Source organism: Oryzias latipes, chromosome 21, assembly GCF_002234675.1.
Source record: "Oryzias latipes chromosome 21, ASM223467v1".
NCBI lineage: Eukaryota > Metazoa > Chordata > Actinopteri > Beloniformes > Adrianichthyidae > Oryzias > Oryzias latipes.
Window position 1 is genome coordinate 9014573 of NC_019879.2, and position 21855 is coordinate 9036427.

At 44.9% G+C, this 21855-nt stretch overlaps 2 protein-coding genes across 3 annotated transcripts; one reads left to right on the forward strand and one right to left on the reverse strand.

Annotated features, from left to right (window-relative positions):
* The first annotated feature begins 925 nt into the window (after positions 1 to 925).
* dcbld2 (discoidin, CUB and LCCL domain containing 2) lies at positions 926 to 17519 on the forward strand. Of its 2 annotated transcripts, none has more exons than XM_023951048.1 (15): positions 926 to 1358; positions 3524 to 3748; positions 7146 to 7283; positions 11459 to 11510; positions 11590 to 11662; positions 12914 to 13047; positions 13126 to 13166; positions 13258 to 13470; positions 14996 to 15120; positions 15339 to 15486; positions 15557 to 15685; positions 15758 to 15851; positions 15926 to 15975; positions 16051 to 16182; positions 16423 to 17519. In XM_023951048.1, exons 1-15 carry the CDS (start codon positions 1271 to 1273, stop codon positions 16779 to 16781), a joined length of 2001 nt encoding a protein of 666 aa, XP_023806816.1. In that variant the 5' UTR covers positions 926 to 1270; the 3' UTR covers positions 16782 to 17519. The 2 variants fall into 2 exon arrangements, with proteins under 2 accessions (XP_023806816.1, XP_023806817.1); XM_023951049.1 differs by lacking the exon at positions 926 to 1358 and adding an exon at positions 3250 to 3412.
* Positions 17480 to 21855, reverse strand: LOC101166445 (cell cycle control protein 50A-like). The gene is made up of 7 exons (XM_004085658.4): positions 21430 to 21855; positions 21229 to 21345; positions 21040 to 21147; positions 20583 to 20673; positions 19463 to 19606; positions 19186 to 19398; positions 17480 to 19104 (listed from the first exon to the last, which is right to left on the reverse strand). Exons 1-7 carry the CDS (start codon positions 21625 to 21627, stop codon positions 18917 to 18919), a joined length of 1059 nt encoding a protein of 352 aa, XP_004085706.1. The 5' UTR covers positions 21628 to 21855; the 3' UTR covers positions 17480 to 18916.

Sequence of the window (21855 nt, forward strand, 5' to 3'; positions counted from 1 at the left end):
GAATGGTGCGATCTGACACTGATGCACATTGATCTAAGAGTTCCCCTTTAATGTCTTTGGAGGTTGTTCTGGGCTCTTTGGATACAGTTCCAACTATCCGTCTCCTCAATTTGTCATCAATTTTCCTCTGCCGGCCACATCCAGGGAGGTTGGCTACTGTCTCGTGGGTCTTAAACTTCTGAATAATATGTGCCACTGTTGTCACAGGAACTTCAAGCTGCTTAGAGATGGTTTTATAACCTTTACTTTAAAGTAACAATTTTTGTCTATAATTTTGTTTCTAATGTCCTGGGACAATTCTCTCCTTGGCTTTCTGTTGTCCATGTTCAGTGTGGTTCACACCTTTTCACCAAACAGCAACGTAACTATTTGTCTCCCTTTAAATAGGCAGACTGACTGATTATGGGTTTGAAAACAGCTGTGATGTCAATTAAAGGACATACCTGAGTTCATCATGACCCCCTGGACAATTAGTTCTCAGTCTTTTATGGAGGTACCATCATTTTTGTACAGCCCTATTTCAATAGTTTTTTTAAAATGTAAATAATTCTGTTAATCAACAACTCAAAAGTAATGGCTGATTTTGATCATTTAATTTTCAATAAATTTTGACTTATTGTTACTTTTGAACGTTTCAAGTCATTTCAGTGAGCATTGTGGACTTTCTGTCTTTAACTGAACAACAATTTTGTTCAAATTATGTAACAATTTTTGTTTATTTGAATTTCATGAGCAGACTTAATTAGGAATGTTATTGTTGTTTTTTTCTTCTTCTTCTCATTTTTACATTGTATTCTTTACAATGTGTGTTTGTATTTTGTAACACAATTAATTAAATTATGAGATTTCATTGGGCTTTCCTTAGTTCAACTCAATATTTTTCAAAAAATAAAAAATAAAATACGTTTTATTGTGATGAACCGGAAATCGAGGCACCTCAGCAGCAGGTTGGCAGTGACGTCATGAGGCAACCGGTGCAGGGACTGCTGGTTGCCTGGATCCACTCAGGTCACTTGGGGGCCCCGGGGGGAGGAGCCTCAGTGGAGGAAGTATCGGCAAAGATTGGCTGCGTGTGCGTGGATCAGTTACCTCCTCCATCTGAACCACTCGACAACTAAAATAAAACAAATCCTAGCGCGACGCACGCGGGGGCTTTCACCCACGACGACGTACAGGATCGCAGTTGTTTGGGTCCGGGTTGGAACGGTGCAGCCGGTCCAGGAGCGAGCATTATGCATTCCGACTGCAGGCTGCGACGGGCAGAGCGGTAATGGTGGGCAGGGGGCCGCCCGGGGCCGGGGCTCTCGCCCTGTCGATTTTCGTCATCCTCACCGCGGAAGGCTGCGGAGCTCAGAAAGGTTAGTGCCGAACAACAGCCGCGAGGTGGATGACCCGTCGGGCGGGTCCGAACCCCAACACAGCCGTAAAAATGTTTTACGAGCTGCTGAAATGTGATGTTATTGTCTGTAAAGCGCTGTTTCAATTCGGCGGGGGGGGGGGGTTACGTCTCTTCTCCGGGACTTGTCGCCGCCGCCCGTCGATGTGTTTGTAGGTAAGGACGTTTCAAAACCAGACCAACTGGTTCCTAAAAGAGAAACTGCAGTTTGTTTATTATTCTGGGTTTTAAACGAGCCGAATTAACACGCAAGTCAAAGTTAACGCTTGAAAGTATAAATCAGGACGATATTCGTTGTTTATGCTCTCCAGCGAGCTGGTTACCTTTAAAGAGCCGGAACTCCGTGTCCTGCAGCCCCGCTCTCAGTGTGGCCTTCGCCTGCTGGCTGAGTGGCTCAGGCTCCCCGGGCGGGAGGCCAGCACCACCTCCACGAAAAACGGACCTAATACTAAAAACACAATGTTTACTTCATGGAAGCTGAACATAAAAAAAACAAAAAGTCCCTTTTCCGCTTAACTCGTGTTTGAGGGTGTGAGCACGTGGGTAGTGTACCCCCCCCCCCCCATGTGAAAAAGGTGGTAAAAGCTAGAAAAGTAAAAGTTTAGTGATGAATGTTTGAAGTGATCAGCGCGCACGTGCGTCAGTAAAAATGCGTGAGTCAGTGTGAGAAAGGCAGCTTTTGTTTTTGTTCTGTTCATCTGGATGATGTCCACAGAGCGCCTCTTGCATAATTCCAGGAACATCAACTTTAGCACCATGACCTGCTGAGTCTTACCCCTGTCCAAAACACTGACGAAACTCTCCGCACCCAATGTTTGGAGCAGATTTGACAACCCCAAAAAAACAAAACGACCTAAAAGACCTGCTCCAGTGAAAATGTCCTTGTTCTTTAACATGTTCTTTTCTGATGGTGACGATGAAGGACTGCGGAAAACATTTGAGCTTAAAATGGCATTTCTGAGTATTTCTGTGTTTAAATTGCTGTGAATCAGGAACAGACAAAAAAATGCTGTTGGAAAAAGATCATATTTTTTATGCAGCTCCCTGCTCTGCTCCATTCTGATCCAACTAGTAGACGATTGGTTCCATGTACGTCTACGTTTATTGGATCATTTGGATTTCTTGACACGAGGAAACACATTTCAATAGAAGAAGATAAAACATGTTAAAAAGGTAATAAATAGTTTCCATCGGTTCTGGGATTTTAACTAAAAAGCTGATACTGTTATGTAAAGGCGTACTGTATTGAGTCTCCCCTAGAATGAATGGAGATCGAACGTGTGTGTGTGTGTGTGTGTGTGTATATATATGTGTACTTCACGGACCTCAGATGTGACTGGAATCAAATTTGGACCACCAGGACTCACAGACCCCTTTTAACACCATAACACACACGGTTTGACACACTGTAACTCTTCAACCGTTTTATCAACGTGAATCATCCGACACGGAGAAACGGGGCTTTCTGGATTGGCTTTGCATTGATATGCAGCACAGTACTAACGTAAAGTGTTGCCTAACGTCGCGAACCTCTGTTTTCTCTGCTTTAGAATCCACTGGAATTGCATTAATTGCTTAAACGGTCGAAAAGTTAAAGTGGTTGAAAGGATGTAAACCCCTAAAGGTATGGTGTTAAAGTCTCACTCTGATCATCTTTTGATCTGTTGTAAAAGTGTTCTCAGTGGTCTTTTAACAATTATGCATATTTTTGGCCAATTTCTTTAGAGGATAGTTTCTAGAAATTACATGATCTCCTGCTAGCTTTAAGTCCCTTGGAGCCATCCAGCCGTACAGTTTTGATCCAAACGTCAGCTCAGATGAGGAAAACAAAGAGTGGAGTGGGGAGCTTTCGGCTCCCTCTGCAAATTTTCTACGTCACAAATACTCTGTTGCAAACATTACCTTTTCCGTTTGTTCCTGATTCACAATGATTCCAATAAAGAATGCTCAGAAATGCTATTTTAATTTGCACGAACACGAAGGGAGGATTAAGGACCAGGATCCTAAAATCTAACAGTGAGTTGCATCCGGAACAGGTTTCAGAAAAGAAACGGTTGATATTTTCTGGAACCTGGTGAGTTTTAGAAATCCTTTAGCAATGCTGAGATCGCGTGTTTTGTCCTGCAGGAGATGGCTGCGGTCCCAGTGTGCTCGGCCCCAGCAGCGGGACCCTGTCCTCCCGGGGGTATCCGAGGACATACCCAAACAACTCTGTGTGCGAGTGGGAGATCAGCGTGCCTCGCGGGAAGAGGATCCACTTCCGCTTTGCCTTTCTGGACATAGAAGACAACAACTGCCAGGTCAACTACCTCCGTCTGTACAACGGCATCGGAACGAAGAGGAGCGAGATCGGTGAGATGACAAATGCACACGGGATGGGGGAAGTTTGACCTTTTGTCTGAATTTGGTGCTTCAGCCACTCTTGGCTGTTTTTCTGAACCGCTAGACATGGAAAAGCCTTGGACACAAGTCATCAAAATGTATAAAGAGATCAATAGTCTTGGTCTATTAAAATTATGGTCTTAACCTTAAACAGCCACCGACGCTTCTATTGGACACTGATCCTAATCCCAGCGCACCATTTGGGCCGTACTGACAGCACCAAGGGAGCTGGTTCAGTACCCCCCCCCCCACCCCCCCTGTTATCCCCTGTGCTCTCTTGTGGAGTCCAGATGACCCCATGCTTACATTGACGTGTTATCCTCAGGTGGATAAAGGTGGAGAGGATTTCATGTAATCCATGGACATCAGTGAAGATTACATATTATTTAAGATAAAAGGTTTAGTGCACTGCCTTGTGGGGTCATCTGGACCCCACAAGGCAGCACAAGGGTTATATCAGCCCATGCTCAACGCACTACTCTGTTGTTCTCACGCGGGCGCCGATGACCGGGGACGGTATCGGAGCCTAGCAAAAGACCTGTACTTTAGGGCCACCTGGACTCCGGCATAACGCAGCAGTCCTGCAGACCCAAGAAATTCTCAAGTTTACAAATCTACATTTGATATCTGAAGAAGTTTCACAAATGTGTTCAATTTAATCCGATGGCTCCTTTATTGAAGTTGCTATGAACTTGTGGGGCGAAAAGATGGTTCAATGTCTCTGTGAAACCTCCGAGCCACTAGTAAAGTATCTTCTTCCTCCTCAGTTTGACTCAATCCCACCAGTTTGTGTGGAAAGGAGGTAATTACTGCACTGCTTTCAGAGAAATATGATCACAGATCTCTGACGTGAGCTGACATTGACTGTCAACTCAGCAGTGGTTATGGTATCCCGTATAGTTTACTAACCAGTGGGGTGAAACGATACACTAAAATCTAAATTCGGTTTGATTCAGTGTTTCATAGGGCTCGGTTGGGCACATTTAGGTTTCGGTACTGCTGTTTAACAAATCTGCCTGATATGAACTGCTATTTTATGAACTATTTTATTTTTATTTATTTTGTGTGTTTTGCTGCCGGAGACCTGAATTTCTCCCTTAGGAGATCAATAAAGTTTTTATCTATCTATCTATTTTCGGTATTTTTTCGGTTAAAAAAACTAAGGCCGATTAAAAGTTACTGACAAAAAAGCATTTATTGGTTTTACATAATACATAAAATTAACCTTTGTAGGTGATCTGCTTAATAAAATAAGAAAAACTATTAGCGCCGTCTATGAAATGTTTGATTTTCAATCACCAATGAGTCGTTTGTGTTTTCTTGCTGAACAGAAGAGAGGTTTCAGTCAGTCACCTGTCAGTCAAATAAAACCTGCTGAGAAAACCAGGACAGATTTAATAAAGGGGAGCAGTTTTACAGAAAAAAAAAAACCTTTTTCCTAATTTGATAGATTCAATTTGACATGAAATCATAACAAAAAACTTGAAAATGTTTTTGGCTTCTTGTTATTGTCAGTAAAGAGGCAGCGCTCTGTAATGTTACTTCTAATGAAGTTCCATACAAAGTGCCTCTTATTATATTTATAAAACACAGTTTTTATAAAAGTTTTATGAATTGATTTTGTTACATTTATCCACCACGTCTAAAATCCGCTCAGTGAAAATCTAGTCTGACTTCAAACTGGTCCGTGATCACATGAAGGCGACACACGGAACAGCTGGTTATTTCTTTATTTCCTAAACCATGCGGGGTATTACTGTTACAAAACCCACAAGTGTCTGATTCTCTGACACCCATGGTGAACATCCTTTGTCCTCTCAAGTGAGTCCTATGAAGAGTTTTAAACGGAATCGGCTGGACTTTTTAGTTAGTCGAGAAGTGTTTGAGCAAATCTGTGACCAAAAAGAATGAACAAGCTTCAATCCGTCATGGACAACCCAGACCATCCTCTCCACCCTGTTCTGGACAAACAGCCGAGCTCCTTCTCTAAGAGGTTCAAAACCGTCCCATACCGGAAATCTGTCCTACCCAACCAGACCCGCACAATTAATCGCAAATTTATCGTTATCGCGATTTCAAGTGGTGCAATATCCATGTCGCAAAAGTCAGCGAAAATCGCAATAAATGGTAAACCTTAAATGTGCTAAAACAATCTTATGGCAACTTGATCTATTTACCGGTAATGAATTGAATGAATCCCTTTATGCATTTGACCAATCAGATGGAGCCCTTCACATTGTTGACCAATCAGATGGAGCTTTTTTGTTAGCTGTTGCCCTTCTAATTAGACGAGGGTCATTTGGAGAATAATTTAAGGTATTTTGACTCTTATTTAAATTACATTTTTGTAGTGGAATGGAAATGTTTTTGCTGTCATTGTATCTATGAGTGATCGTCTTGATTATTATCATGCCATTAAAAAATATATTGTGATCTATGAGCAAGGAAGTAATTGTAAAAGTTAGATTCCAACCCACCCAGAGATTTACCATTATTCAAAGACTATAGATGGTTTATCTTTCTGTAAAAACATGGATATGGATGTGTTTAATAATTTAAACCATAGTGCGAATTTCTAATGAAAAGCTGCTGCTCTGCAGAAACTATGTCCTAGAAAGTTATAATTAAAAGACCACTTCAGTGAATCATTTTCCTATCCATTTATTTAGATATTTAAAAATTCTGTTATACATTTGCAGACCAGAGGTACAGTAGAGGAATCTCACCACAAGTTTTGCACTGAAGTTTGATGACGAGTTCATTTACAGAAATTAGAACCAAAATGAGGATTTCACAGCTTTCCGGCAGGTTCCGGCTGCAGACCATCGTCACCCGGCGAAGCCGCGTTTCAGGCAGGATGACCACCGCGCTCTGAAACAGTCCATACTTTGTTTACCAGAGTCGAAGCAGGCCTGAAAACTACTACTAAAAGCTAAAGGGGAAATGATCAACAAATTAAACTCAGTTTGCTATATTTTCCAACAACACTTTGTCATCCAACTCACTGAGTCAGCAGAAAAGCCGCACTGTGACGGATGGTTTAGTTTTGATTGCAATCAAATAAACATGTCCAGAGCTTGTTATCATTATCAACCTGGGTCTTTATCACCTCGTGTTCTGGAGAAACACGACTTCTGAGCGAATCTTTTCCAAGAAGCCAGCAAATGGATAAACAAAGCAGAGTGTCAGCTGTTGTTGAAGTTCCAGCGTTTTCCTTACTCTTGGTTACAGAAAGCAAGTTATGACTTTAAAGCCAAAATAGTAGCCTGATTACCTAAGTGCATGAGCATTGGTACTTCCTGTTTGAATGTAGACAAACCTTTGCAGCTGACTGAACTTATCTTTTGTTTTTTAATGCATCTCGTAGAAAAATACTGCGGTTTGGGCCTGAAAGTTGAAAAGCTGATCGAAACCTCAGACCACCTGGCTACCGTCCAGTTCATGAGTGGAACGCATCACACTGGACGTGGATTCTACCTGTCCTACTCCACCACTGACCACGCAGGTACTCCTCAGCGCCACGCGTCTTTTCATCTGGAGCTCCGTTTAAATCCTGGTTACTTTGCCGTTTTTTCATTTTTATTCTTGGAGGTGTTAAAGGCGATTGCACACAGTGATGTATTCAAGACATTTCCTGGAAATACCTGTTAACCAAGATCCGCATGCCTCCTCATCTGATGTGCGCATGCAAGTTTGATGTGCAACTAAACATAGTCATGCTGAAATATTGTGCAACTTTATATTTTTTTATAAGGCTTAAATTCCAGCTCCAGGTGTCTTGCCTGTGCTGGGATGTTCTCTGTCAAGTTCAAACATGAGTTTGTGAAAGGATCAAATCTAAGTGACAAACTGTCTGAAGGTTCTACTGGTAGAGTTAGGTCAAGAAAAGAAAATGGTTTAAAAGATGGACACGTGCAGTGGTGATTGGGAAAAAAAACATTTCTGGAGCAACTTTTTGATGAGTCATGATTGTCACGGAGCTGCTTCAAATCTGTAAAAAGGGGGAAAAAATGAAATCTTTTTGAAAGGTGTTGCAGAAAGGACAACTGTGATATAATTTAGAATTCAATAAGAAACAGTGGGACAAAAGAGTATTTAGTCAGCCACCAACTGTACGAGTTCTCCCGCTTAAAGAGATAAGAGAGGCCTGTAATTTTCATTAAAGGTAAACCTCAACTATGAGAGACAAAATGAGAAAAAAAATCAGGAAAATCACATTGTCTGATTTTTAAAGAATTTTTTTGTAAATAATGGTGGAAATTAAATATTTGGTCAAAAACAAACCAGCAAGATCACAGAGCTGTAACTTCTTCTGTTTGAGGATCCTCTGTCCTCCACTTGTTACCTGGATTAACGGCACCTGGTTGTACTTCAGAAACTAACTTCCATTTTTCAAGCTGTGCAATACGCATATCCCAAAAGACAGTGAAAATTGTAATAAATGGTTACTTTAAATGTGCTAAAACAATCTTATGGCAGATTGAAGTATTTCACAAATCAAATAAATCCCATCATGCATTTGACCAATCGAATGGACTCCTCTTATGTTAGATGTTTGCCTCCTGTGTAGACGAGAGTCATGGGTAATATAATTAATAACGAGAGTCATTTGGAATATAATTTAAGTTAAGTTGAGTCTTATTTAAATTAAGCGGTTGCAGTGAAAAGGAAAGTGTGTTTTTGGTTGTTTTGCAGTTTGTTCATGCATCGCAAGTTATGTCGTCATTGCAATATTCATCACTAATATTCGCAAATCGCGAGTTTTCCTCATACGGGTTAATTCTGTTTACAGGAAAACCCATGAAAAACTGACAGCCTGCTCTTAAGTAAATGCTTAATACAAGCATTTAAAAAAGTCCTTTTGGACATTCTGGGTTGATCTGCTTTAAATACGAAGCAGCAAAGAATGCCTAGACAAAGTTTTCCTTTTTGTTTTCGATTGACAGCTGATCACAAACGTCAGCTACCCAGCAGTGTTGGTCTTTCTTTATCCCACAAAGGTACATCATTTGATATGAAGTCTCATCCATGAGGTGTGAAAAGGTGAAAGGTTTTGCTTGAATGGTTTACAGTTTTTTCCCACGGCTGGTGCAGCCATAATCACAGATTGATGCTGAAGTTGGTTTTCCTTTCACTGCCACCCAGAGGTATGTGAGATTTGCAAAACGGCAACAAACTCTGCAGAGTTTCCATGTTGGCGACGTGTTTTGAGAATCTGCATCGTCATGGAAACACCAGGGAAAAACGGATGGAGGAGTCCCCTGAGCACAGCACTGACGATGCGGCACAAACAAGGCCGTCGCCGGCCAAGCATGCCAAGCACGCACGCCCTGTTCACGGCGAGTAGGTGACCGTGGGTGGACAGCAGGCATCGCAGAGGGGGGTGGTGGTCGCTTGGTTTCCATGGTTACCAATGATGGCTATTTCTCAGTTTGACTCACCGGTTTGTTTTCCGGACAGACGTAAGCGCGGTGAACAGTCAGAGATCGGCCGTCGCCATAAAGCGTCCGCAGAATTCCCAGCGGCCCACGCGGTCCTTTGAAACACGAGCCGTGTGTTTCAGCATCAAAGCGCCACGCACACTTGTGTGTGTGCGTTTGGGATTGTGTGTGTTTGTGCACACACACACCGCAACTTTAAAGCTTCCAGGTTTGACATGGAAATGGGCTGCAGGTTTAATCCCTAACAAACAACAAAAAGATCTTTTTTTTGTTTGTTTTTTCTGTATATTTGCTACGTTTCTTTTAATGTTTTCCAACAAGAAAAGACATTCAAATTAAATTTGATCTATAAGATGAACAGAGGCAAGTTTTAGCTTTTACATTCTGTTTAACAGACCATAAGTAATGGCATCTCTGGTCTGACAAAGGTGTGTTTTTTAATTCCGCACCACAGATTATAATCAGATTGTCTGCCTATCAGGTTATTGTTTAGTGGCGTGAGGAACATGGACCACAGACAGACAGAGCAGGACATCTGTGGAAATAGAGTAGCATGTTTTTTTTTAGTTATTTTCTTTCTTTCTTCCAGTTTCCCTTAACTTTTCAGGGTAAAGTTTCTCTTCATGCTCTGTAAAATATCTGTAGCTGCTTTAAACTTTATTCCTAATCTAGATTCCATGTAGGTTTACAAAAGGTTACAGGTTTACAAAAACGATGTAAGACTATAAAATGAATATAAAATATAAAATGAATCAGTAGGGGTGGGATTATATAAGCTCACGTCTTCCCACCTCCTTTGTAAGCAATAAATCAAGATCTACATGACTTTAGTTAATGCTCACTGTTTTTAATTAAGCAAATGTGATTTCATTGTCTTTTTTTTGTTTTCTTTTCTTTTTTTTAATTATATCTATGCATTTTATCATTTTTGTAATGATCCTTAAGGTGCGACAGATAAAACAAAACAAAAAAAATCACTAAAACTGCTCCAGTATTTTCAAAAAAAATGATAAATGTCAGTCTTATTGTTTATGCAACTTTACTAGCAGCATCCTCGTAACATCAGACAGTCGGTCTCTAAATATTATGTATTATTCCTTATCCCGTGTGTGAGTGAAGACTCCTGGTTTTTGTCTGTTAAATACAGATTTCTTTTTTATTTTGAAAGTCAAAAGTTCTTCTTCTGTTTTGACTCTTTTCTGCAAAAAGCAACAAACACGCTTGTTTTTCGTTAACCTGATGGCTTGAATTTATGGGACGGTGCTGCCGCTTGTAGAAAGTAGGAGATGTTTTCTCGTCATGTGACTGACTGGGAAATGCGTCAAGATTGAGTCGCATGTGGTGAAGAGAATCCAGGAAATAGATTCTAAAAAAAAAAGTTGCTTGTTTTTTTTCTTTGCGGTGCGATACCAACTGTCCTCTGAACCGGTACTGGTCCATGGCCCGGGTGGGGGGCACTGTCTCCATAGGAACCAACATAGGAACCAACATTCCTGCACACGGCTACTGGAGGAAAAGAGACAGATGATGCTGTTGCTTAGTAATGTTTTAAATCAAAATCTGTTCCTTTAGATATGTTGTCATCTGGATTTAACAAATGCATGGAGGCATTTGTTAAATGCTCTGAACCGTCTCTACTGTGGCTTTTGCACACTCTCTCCCAGGCTTTCAGCTTTTCACTGACCCATCAGTTCGGACTCCAGACACTGATGATATAGATCAGTACAAGACTTTTAGTTATCTTCTGTGGGTCTGAGCGTGTCAGAAATGGGCAAAAAACAACAACCTACACATGACAAAAATAAGGTCTTATGGTGTTGGAGTTAAAAACAAAAAAAAACTTTGGATTACAAGTATTTAATTCAGTCCGGTGAGATTCTACTCTGATGCTGTGTGAGGAATGCAGCTGATCTGAGTTGACATGTGTGTTTTCTGTGTAAACTCTGCTCAAGTTTCACACCACTTTTGATATCCTTTTTTCCCTCTTATCACTGACAGTTATGTAAAATGATGTTGGTTCATTTTCAGGTATAAATGTCCGTCATTCAATTCTTTTCTGTGTTCTTCGGATATTAAAAATGAGTCCAGCGTCCAGTGTAGGTCTTAGGTTGGTACTTGTGTGTTTTCTGTCTCTAGAAAGCTGCATGAGCGTCTCCTGACAGTCGGGAGGGTTGTTTTTGTGAAACCGCACGGAAGTGTGGCCATGCAGACAAACCGGTTTTTGTTTCTCTCTCTGCAGATCTGATCACCTGCTCAGACAAAGGTAGAGATTTCTCCGAGGCAGAGTTCAGGTGAGCGGCGTTTTTTTTTTTTTTTTTGGCCTTCCTTCCACGGATGACCAGCTGCTGACGCGCGTCTCTTCCTTGTCAGTAAATACTGCCCGGCCGGCTGCTCCACGTCAGCAGAGGAGGTGTCTGGAACCATTCCTAAAGGTTATCGAGAGGTAAGGGGGGTTCTGGGGGGAGGGGGGGGGGTCTTTCTGTCCTCTCTCCAAGTCCACACAAAACACCTCCTTATCAGCACGCTGACGTCGTTGCCCAAGCCAAGCCTCCCCCCTGCTGTGTGCGAGCCACATTGATGACGTCATATTCAGAGGAGGAGGAGGGGGGGATGTTATTGGCAGATGTGAAAGGACAGGGAGGGGTGGGAGTGTGGCGCCCAGCAGGAACAGATCAGGGCCAGGGTCAGAGAATGAGACGGAGGTGAGATAATAGTTTGGCTGGAAATAATAATCCAGTCCAGCTGCAGAGCGGCGATCCAGGGGGTCCAGTGAGTCAGGTGACCCCCCCCGTGTTTGCGTTGTTTGGATTCTGTGCATACGCGCCGCAGCGGCTGGTCACAATCGCGCCGCCGGCCCGGCTTTTCTCTCTCAGCTCCCCCTCTTCTCGGCGTGCCAGTGCGGTTTCCTCAGTTGGAGGCCGGGCGGCTGCTGTGGTTTGGCCCGGCGCTTCATCTGGGCGCCTTTACGGCCGCGCTCAGGATGTGGTGTGTGTTTTCTGGTCACGCTGGCGGCTCGCTGTGCCTCTCACCACTCGTGGTGTGAGCGTTTTGTCCCACTTCCAGCAGTCCCTTCAGCTGTTAACTCCAGAGCCAGCCCCTTCCTGTTAAAAGCCCCTCCCCTCCCTCACTGTGTCAGTGGAACCAGGTTTGGTCAGCTCCTGCGTGGAGCGGCATCAGCGCAGGAGTCATGTCCATGACGGAATGACTCATCAGCTTTTCTCTGCAGAGACTAAAGTTTCCGTAGATTGTACAGTAAAGCTGCACAGAGCCTGAATCCTCGAGCCGCTGCAGCATTTATGAGCAGATCTGCTTTCTGCACGCTTCAAGGTCAAACTGCAGCACTTTTACCGTCTGTTTGAGGATTTTGGCACTTTGTTGCAACTGTTTCCGATGACATAACTGTGTGAATTTACTACAGTGAGAGAAACCAACCCCTCATTTCTGAACCTTTTTACACATTTTTTAAGATAAACTGGAAGAAAGATCTTCAGGATTTCCAAATTTGATCTTTTCATCTGCTCCTGATTCACAAATTGAACAAAGAAAAACTGTGAAATGACATTTTGAGTGTAATTTTCTTTCTATCCGTCCTTCATTCACATTCAAAACCTTTTTCATCAGTGGGTCTTTAAGGTGTAAGTGGAAGGAGAAAAGTGGCGTTTGTCTGAACGTCTGTCCTCTGTTGGCCCTGCAGACGTCTCCTCTGTGCACAGCAGCCATTCATGCAGGTGTGGTGTCCAATGCTCTGGGGGGCCGGATCCATGTGCTCAGCAGCAAAGGCATTTCCCGCTATGATGGCGCCCTGGCCAACGGCGTCACTTCCACCGGGTAAGAGACTCCAGCGGAGCTGGCGGCTCTCTTTTCGGCTGTAGCTTACCCATCATTCATGCGTTTTCTTCTGTTCAGAGGAAATCTGTCGAACAGCCTCTTCACCTTCAGGACAAACGGTGAGTGTGTTTTTGTTGTCCTCCCTGATCGTCTGAGCAGAGAAAACCTTTGTGTTCATGTGAAGGACGTTGCTTTCGCTGCTGCTTTCAGGCTGCTATGGAACGCTGGGGTTGCAGACCGGCGCGGTCGCCGACTCTCAGCTCACCGCTTCCTCTGCGCTGGGCGCTTTCATCACTGGTCAAGACAGCGAATGGGGGCCATCGGGGGCTCGGCTGAAACAGGCGGGGCTGCCCTGGGCGCCTTCGTCCAGCAACCACCAGCAGTGGCTGCAGGTGGATCTGAGGAAGGAGAAGAGGATCACAGGTATTTGGAAACTGACCTCAGCTGTTGTGAGGAAGATGGACTCAGTTTGACTAAAATAAAAGGTTTCATTTGCTACATTTCGAGGAGCAACTCCTGATTTTGTAAAGAGCCACTCCCATGAAAACGGTGTTTTAAGTGTTGTTGACATGGTCTTGTGGCATTTTGCTCACGATGGAGGACTTTTGCAAAGAAAATTACGGGTAAAAACTGCATTTCTGCCGGTTGAAAAACATCAGCTCCGCTCTGGGGAGGTTAAGGGGGCGGGGTTGATCCGGGTCAACAGTCCCGCCCACAACGCAGAGGTGAATTATTAATGAACTCCTGCCGCTCTGCAGAAACTATGTCCTAGAAAACAACAGATTTTTAAAACAAAAATGTTGGCTGAAAACGGCCAAATCTTGATTATAACACACGCTTTTACAAAAGATCAAAATCTGATAAGAGTGGGACCTTAAGCCTTAAAACAGACACAGGTTTGCTTTTATTTGTTTTTCCAACTTTAAATCTGCAACGTTTTGCAGTTTAGTTGGATCCAGAAATGTCTTGTAAGGCATCAAATTGGCGTCTTCCACAGCTTCAGGCACATTTGGTCGGCTTTAAGTGGACTGGAGTTTGTTTTCCCTGATAATCCAGAACACATTTTCACATGGACCCTGGTCCGGGACAATCTTTGGAGGTGGTTTCGGTTCGTTTCCAATCGGACTGAGCTTCGGTTTGCTTTGAGATTCCTCTGTCTGGATACAATCCATCCTCAGAGCAAAACAAGTGAACCAAAATGGCTACAAACACCACTGAAAACGCTTCTTAATTGCTTTTCTGTGTCTCGATATCCGGTGCTGCTGTGATGTCATCCTTATAGCTACCTTGTAGTTCCTTAACAAAATTCTTAAATTACAGTGCCGTAACACCACAACGATGAGACACAGAAGAAATGTGGTTGGATGAATGCAGGCTCATTAAAAGCATTTTTAATGTGATCCACATTGCTTCTCATTGTTTTCCTGTATGTGTCATAAACACTTCGGCGTGCCTTCTTAGACATCTTCCTGGTAGCAACCGTCCTAACTCCACCGGACCAAAACAGCGGGTGAAAAGTGTTGTACCTGATAATACAGACCTTCAAATCTTGTGAGCGAAATACAAAGTTTGAATGAACTAAAAGTGCAGGACGTCCATAATTTCTGCCTTTAGTTGCTTTGCCCCCTGACCAATCAATGAAGAGATCTGTAGTCACATGGTTTTGTTTACAAGCTTTAGTCCAGAACAAGAAAGTCTGCCTGTCCACAGTCTGAATCCAGCCCAAATGCAAGGTTCAGGACTCGATCTAGATCCGGACCAAACAGATTTTACCAGTCTGAGGACGCCCTCCATTTCTCTGTTAAGTTCTTTCTCCAGTGACGCGAAAAATCAGCTTCTTGCAGATCACAGCTGCAGCCTGAACCGTCCACCAAACATAACGGAACGACACGCCTACGCAGACGGAACCGGATTCACCCTTTTGTCCTGACGCTCTTCCTCATTCCAGGCATCATCACCACCGGTTCCACCCTCAGGGAGTACCCGTGTTACGTGTCCGAGTACCGGGTTCTGTACAGTAACGATGGCAGGGAGTGGTCCACCTACACCGAAGCCGATTCTACTCAGCCTAAGGTAAGACCCCCCCCCCCCCCTCCTAAATCAAGTTAGTGCAAAATGACCCTGGAGGGTTGTTTCCATAGCAACCGCTGTTCTCAGATGTTCACGGCAGGAAATGACAGTGATTGGAGTGAAGAGCTGTTGTAGGCATTAATAATGAATGAGTGGTGGAGCTGCTCTCAGCGGGTCGGTGACGCCTGGAGGTAAGACTCTCTCTCTCTCTCTGACGGCAGAGTTTCCAAGGTAACAACAACTACCTGCAGGAGGTGAGGAATAACTTCATCCCTCCCATCGAGGCCCGCTTTGTGAGGATCAGTCCCACGTCGTGGCACCATGGAATCGCGCTGAAGCTGGAGCTGCTGGGCTGCCAGCCTTCTGCAGGTAGGCGAGCGCCGAGGAGAGAAGCCGCCGCCTTTTCTGTCAGCCGCTGATTGTTTCGCGCTCGGGACAGGGAGGACGAGGACCCCTGAGAGGCCCAGGTCGTTTACGCCGTCCGTGTATCCTCCCTCCCGTACAAAACGCCCGCCTCAAACCACGACCCCCCCAGACATCAGGAACACCACTATGCCTTCACAAAACGGTAGGAAGTCACCCAAAGAGTGCATTCATGATGGCGGGAACAATCAATAGACTGATGCATTTCTGCTCCCAGACGGGTCACCCGCAGCAATTCTGGTTTCCGTGCTGGTCGTGGTCCCAACAGCTCTCATCGTGATTGCAGTTTGTGCCTGGCTCTGCAAAAACAAGTATGTAGTCGCGTCTTTGGAAACATGTGTAAGCTCTTCCCAGGCATGACTGCTTTTTTCCCTCTCTCCTGTAGGAAAAAAAGCTCTGAAGGAGTGTATGATCTTCCCCAGTGGGACCGCACAGGTAAACCCTCTTCCTCAGCGCAGGCGCTCCTTTGCTTTGTGCAGCGTCAAGCGTTGCTTCTTTTGTCTCCTGCAGACTGGTGGAAAAGCATGAAGCAGCTGTTTCCCTCCAAGATCCTGGATTCGGAGGAGTCCAACCGGTACGCCAACGGCGTCGACCTGCTCACGGGGAGGGTGGCTGTTCCGAGGGTTCATGCCGAACCCGCAGGTAAACGCTGTTGAGTCGTACCGCGGTGTGGACCGAATGGGGGAAGGGTTGCTTCCAGGTTGAGCTTCAAATGTGAAAAACCAAGATACATTTTTTTTTACCAATCAAGACGCAGAGCACAATGCAGTGGGTAAAACCCCCCAAAAAACATACATACCGTATTTTCACGACCATAGGGCGCAGTTTCAGTTATGGATGAATTTGAATGAATGAATATGAAGTCCGCCCCTCTTGTTCCAGAGTACGCCCAGCCCCTGGTGAGCGGCGTCCCAACATTAGGAGCACGCTCGACTTTTAAACCAGACGAGGGTCCGGAGCTGTACGACGCCCCCGTCTCGGACGCGTTCCACGCCTACGCAGAACCGCTTCCTGCCTCCGGGTCCGAATACGCCACCCCCATCGTGGTGGACATGGGCTGCCACCCGTCCTCGAAGGCGTGCGCTTTCATGGGCCCCTCCTCGCTGCACGCACGGACAGACAGCGAGAGGTCGGAATACGACACGCCAAAAAATGCCACTGGACAGGCCACGCCCACTGAGGAGCTGACCTATCAGGTGCCTCAAGTCAGCGCTCAGAAGGCGGCGGAAGAAGCGTGCTGAAAAACAGCAAGACCCCTGTAGAGGAGGGGGCCTGCTGGAAGGGGGAGGAGCCTGCGAGCCCGACCTGAAGTCTTGAATGAACACTACTTTAGCTTTAGGTTCATCCGGAGATGTCTGTATTGCACACACGCTTCAGCTGGCGGGTCGGCGCCGTGACAGTCCAATCACTGAAACCACAGCCACGAATGTGCAGCTGAGTCTGAGAAGCGCCGACTACTGTGTTAAAGACTGTTCTGTGATTCTATGAAACTTCTGTGAAACTGTGACATCTATTCCTCCACAACGGGTCATTTCCCTTCATCACTTTCTTACCAAAGAGCGCCTGTCCCAACAGGAAGCTCCCGACACGGTACGCCGTCGTCCCCGCAGTGACGGAGAGCCCCACTCAAAGTGTACAGTCCTAAAAAAAAAAAAGTCCTTAAGCACTAAGGAGTTATTTATATTTATTTCACATGCTGCTGATCCAGAGGGGATCCCGCACTGTTGGCAGATACGGGGTCCATTTGATGTTTCCAAAGACTTTTGACCAAATTTGGCTCTTCCTGTCATGAATGTGCCAACGTTAATCCTCCAATAAAGCAGTCTTAATGGAAAAAGGTACTGAAGAAGCCAGACGTGTCTCTGCTGTCGTGCTTTGGAAAATCGGATTGTTTGCAGACCCGAAACATCAGGCTTTGTGTTCAGGAAACAGAACTGAATCATTTTTTTAAGAATGTTTTATTAAAATCATTAAACAGGTTTTGGAGTCCACCTTAACTCAAACGTTTGTAAACATAAAGGAGCTGTAAACCTGAAGCGTCAGAGCGTTGGACAAGCTGGGAAGGAATTCCTGTTAACTAGCACACGTCTGCCCCCTAGAGGCTCGTTACGAAATGTCGACAGTAAAAATCTCATCATTTGAGCACACATTGGAAACAGTTGGGATTATTGCTAGCATCCTTGCAATGGCGGATATGGATTTGGAGTGGCCTTGGTTTATCTTTATTTGAAAAACAAAAACAAAAAAACCTCGTCAGGCTTATCGCTGTGTCTGAATTCTCCAGATAAACCAGCTACTCAGAGTTTGGCAAGTTTCCAAGTCCCTGTTTGGTCAAAGTTTAACTTGTAGCATGTTTTATACGTAGACCTCAAACGGTTGTAGGGACTTGTGTGGCTAAAACCCGTTTTTGTCCCTTTCGGGGTCATGGGGCTGCTGGAGCCTATCCCGCCCACTCGTTGGCGAAGGCAGAAGACACCCTGGACAGGTCGCCAGTCTGACGCAGGGCTGTGTAGCTACCATGGACGGTAAATCGCTGGACAGAGCAGGTGTGACATCACTCAGGGAAAATGCCTTTCCTCCGGCTCCAGCGAAATGAAGCCAATTCAGTCGCAATTTTTCTGTCATTTGGGCGCCACCATTTGGAGTCAGTCAACAGGGATTGGCCCCGAGACGGTCCAAGTCAACATTTGTAAGGCAGTTACTGTTACCAATATGGAGTAAGCTTGTTTGAAGTCCACTCCCCTTCCACTGAAAGCCGTTTGGGACAATCTGTCAATCAAACATGAAGGTGGGGGCCAGCGGGCACCACATGTTTTAACTGAGGCATCTGATTTGTCAGTTGATAACTTGAATGATAAAAAAATTAGGATTAGCAAGACGTTAAAAAGGTTTAAGAACAAGAATTATGAGTCTGACCAATAGAATCACTGAGGAACAGCTGTTTTTCTCTATAGAGGTCAATGGGATTTGGATTTTTTGGAGCCAGCTGGTACTTCCTGTTTGGAACGCCAGGGGGAGGAGTCATTCCGTCCAGTGATGAATACCGTCAATGGTAGCTACACATGATTGTGATAGTTCTGACAGGTCTCTATGCAGGTCTTCTTTTTGAGCAGGTCTGATCACAGCTAGCATTTTTACATGATTAAAACAATTTAAAAACTGCTGCTGCTTTCTGCAGTGACAAGCAGCCAAAAGCAGCACAGGGTTTGGTTTACCTGCTGCTTTTTCCCCCCTTAATTGCCCAAATTATGACTAAAATCAAAGTTCTTTCATCCTTAATAAATTATTACATCAAAAACCATAATTTGTTTTTAGAAATATATTTCTTGCATTTTTTCTAAATTACTCAAACAGGTTTCCATCTTGGTGTTTTTCCTCAATCCGCCATGTTCTTCCCGTCCTTCCCAAACTTCCACCAGACCACCGTGAGGACGACGGCCGTCAGCAGGATGAGGCCGCTCGTCACCAGGTAAGCGATGGGCAGGAAGTGGTTCTGGCCTCCAAACCAGCTCACTGTGGTCAGAACCACTTCCTTTCTGCCTTTGAAGTACTGAACGGGGAAGTCTGAGGAGGGGGGAGGTCAAGGGTTCAAACAGGCTCTGGGTTGGAACAGAGAGTTTGTTTCAAACTGAGCTGAAAGGATACTGTAGGAAATGGTGACGCTGTAGTTTCCTGCTGGAAGCCCCTTGGTGAAGGGTTTGTTGGCCCGGTATAAAAACCCGTAGAGCTTCTTGAAGTTGGGGAAAGCCGCCTCCCTCATCCAAACAAGCAGGTCGTCGTTGATGAAGCCGTTGTTGTTCGGGTCGAAAGGATCCAGCTGGTAGACGGGCTTCTGCCAGTAAGGAGGCCGTGTTGTACCTGCACACGGACACTCAAGACGTCTGCTCCACGCTTCATCTGCTCGCGACGGGGGGCGGCTTACCTTCAAACACCTCCGGCAGAGTCAGGTTGTCCATTTTGGGGTTGCGGTATTTGACGTTTTTGTCCGTGTACCACGTGAGGCCTTTCCGTAAGAGCGGAACGACGGTCGGACCGTTGATGGTGTAATAGGTCAGAATGAAGGAGTCTGAGAGGAAACATAAATGTATTCTACTCAGTTCAGTTTGCCATCTATTGGTGTGGAGTGTCTGCCCCAGGCCGAGTTTAAATATCTTGGGCTCTTGTTCACGTGTGAGGGAAGATTGGAGCGTGAGATTGACAGGTGGATCAGAGCAGCGTCCGTAGTTATCCGGTTGCTGTACTGGTCTGTTGGTGTCTCAATTTACCGGTCGATCTTCGTTCCTGTGAATTTATTTGTAAATTATGGTCAGGAGCTTTTGGTCATGACCAAAAGAACGAAAGAATCGATCAAGAGCAGATGAAAAAAATGCAGCTGGAAAAAGATCAATTAGGAGCCGGTTGAGGTGGCTCGGGCATCTAGTCCTGATGCCTCCCTAGGGAGTTGTTCTGGCTATGTCTCACTGGGCGGAGGCCCTGAGGCTGAGAGACTACGTCTGCCGGCTGGTCTGGAAACGCCGGCAGAAGTGGCCGCGGTGATGGACATCTGGGCATCTTTGCTAAGACTGCTACCCCAGTGACCCGGTAGAACATAGATGGACGGGTTCTACCCAGTCTTGTTGAGTAGGTACTCACAGTTAAAGGAGGTTCGGCGTAAAATGTTAAAAATGGTTCAAATCTGGTGATTCTTGCTTCAGGTCTTTTTGTCACAGTTTTATTCAGATTTATAAAAGACTTACCAGCCGGGCTCAAACCGCAGTTATTCATTTGTCCTCCATGATCAATTGTCAAACAGTTTGCACCATTATGTTTTAAAAAGGACACTACCCAGACCTCACTACCAAATGGGAGCCCCTGATTGGTCATCTTATTACACGTTCAATGGCTGCACATTTTATACGAAGAGCCCCAAAGACGGACTTAAAAACTTGTGTAGCGATGCATTCAGGGACATCCATCGACTTTTCTTTGGAAGTGGCGGCTTTAAGGCACGTGTCTGAGCCCGGTGTGAACGCAGCCTAACGGCGTTTGATGTGCTGGGTTACCGTTAAACATGCTGTTGGCCACGGCGCCACAGGGAGCGATGGGGACCCCTTTCTCATCCACGTCAAATGGTTTGCAGTAACTGCTGGGACTCTAAATCAGGAAAAGGAAAAAAAAACTGCATTTCAAATGTAATAAGGTCATATTTTGTTTAGATATTACCATATAGGTTTGATGGATGTCAACATGCAGCTTAAAGCAAGAACCAAAACCAGTGTGAATCTGAGTTAAGTTACGGAACTAGACCAACTTGAAAGATTTTCAAAATAAAACATTTGAATCCCTCTTTGTTTTTCAAATTGAACTACATTTCTAGCATAGTTTGTTCAATAGAAAGGTACAGATTATGTTTACATTTTCTGTCAGCTGCTTATTTTCGTTTTTCTGGGATCAGGTTCAGAAATGAAGCAGGAACAGTTTCAGAGTTCATGTTTGGTAGTGAGAAAAGTGGGTTTAGACCTTTAAGTTGCTCTTCCTTCCAAGCATCTGGCCATCATCTCTAGAGTCCATGTACCTGCGGAGGTTCTGGTGGAAGTTTCTGAGCCCGTAGTAGATGAAGACGTCCCCCTGCGGCAGAGTACAGCCAGAGGCTTGATTTCCAAACGTCTGCAGCACCAAAGAACTAAACTTTTGACTTTAAAAATGGACCTTAAAGGCTTTCTCGATGGAAAACATGATCATGCAGGTGCACCTCTGCCCTGCATTGCTCACGTTCTTCCTCATTTCAAAACAGAGATTACAGCTGCCGGCCTCCGTGTAGTCCACCTGAAAGTCCAAAGCAGAAACCCAGGAGGAATTTTTCCAACAGAAACTTTCATCTGTGTCCCTTGAATCCAGCGGATCTCTGACCTTCATTTCCTGAGTGTTTTGGACCGTGAGCAGCAGCCACACGCCCAGCAGCATGCAGATCAAAGCCAGCAGGTAGAAGAACGGCAGCACGGCGCTAGCGGTTAGCATGGGAGACCAGGCCGGTAGGCGCTGCTGTTTGAAGGCAGAGTTGTCGGGCCTTCGAGCCAAAGGCCCAGACTTGCTCTTCTCTTTGCCCATAACTGGCAGTTTAGACGGAACTCGCCTCCGAAAACCCTTTTCCTGTTGTGTCAGACCGAACAACCACTCCACTTGTTAGTCTTTCCCTAACAGGGGAAACGGTTGTGGCCTGTTACTCATTAACCACCATTTATGACTCAACTGCGTTTTCAGGGACAGATGTTTGTCTAAATAGACCAAAAATAAAGGTTTTCTAAACAGCAGTGGGAGATCATGACAGTTTCTGGT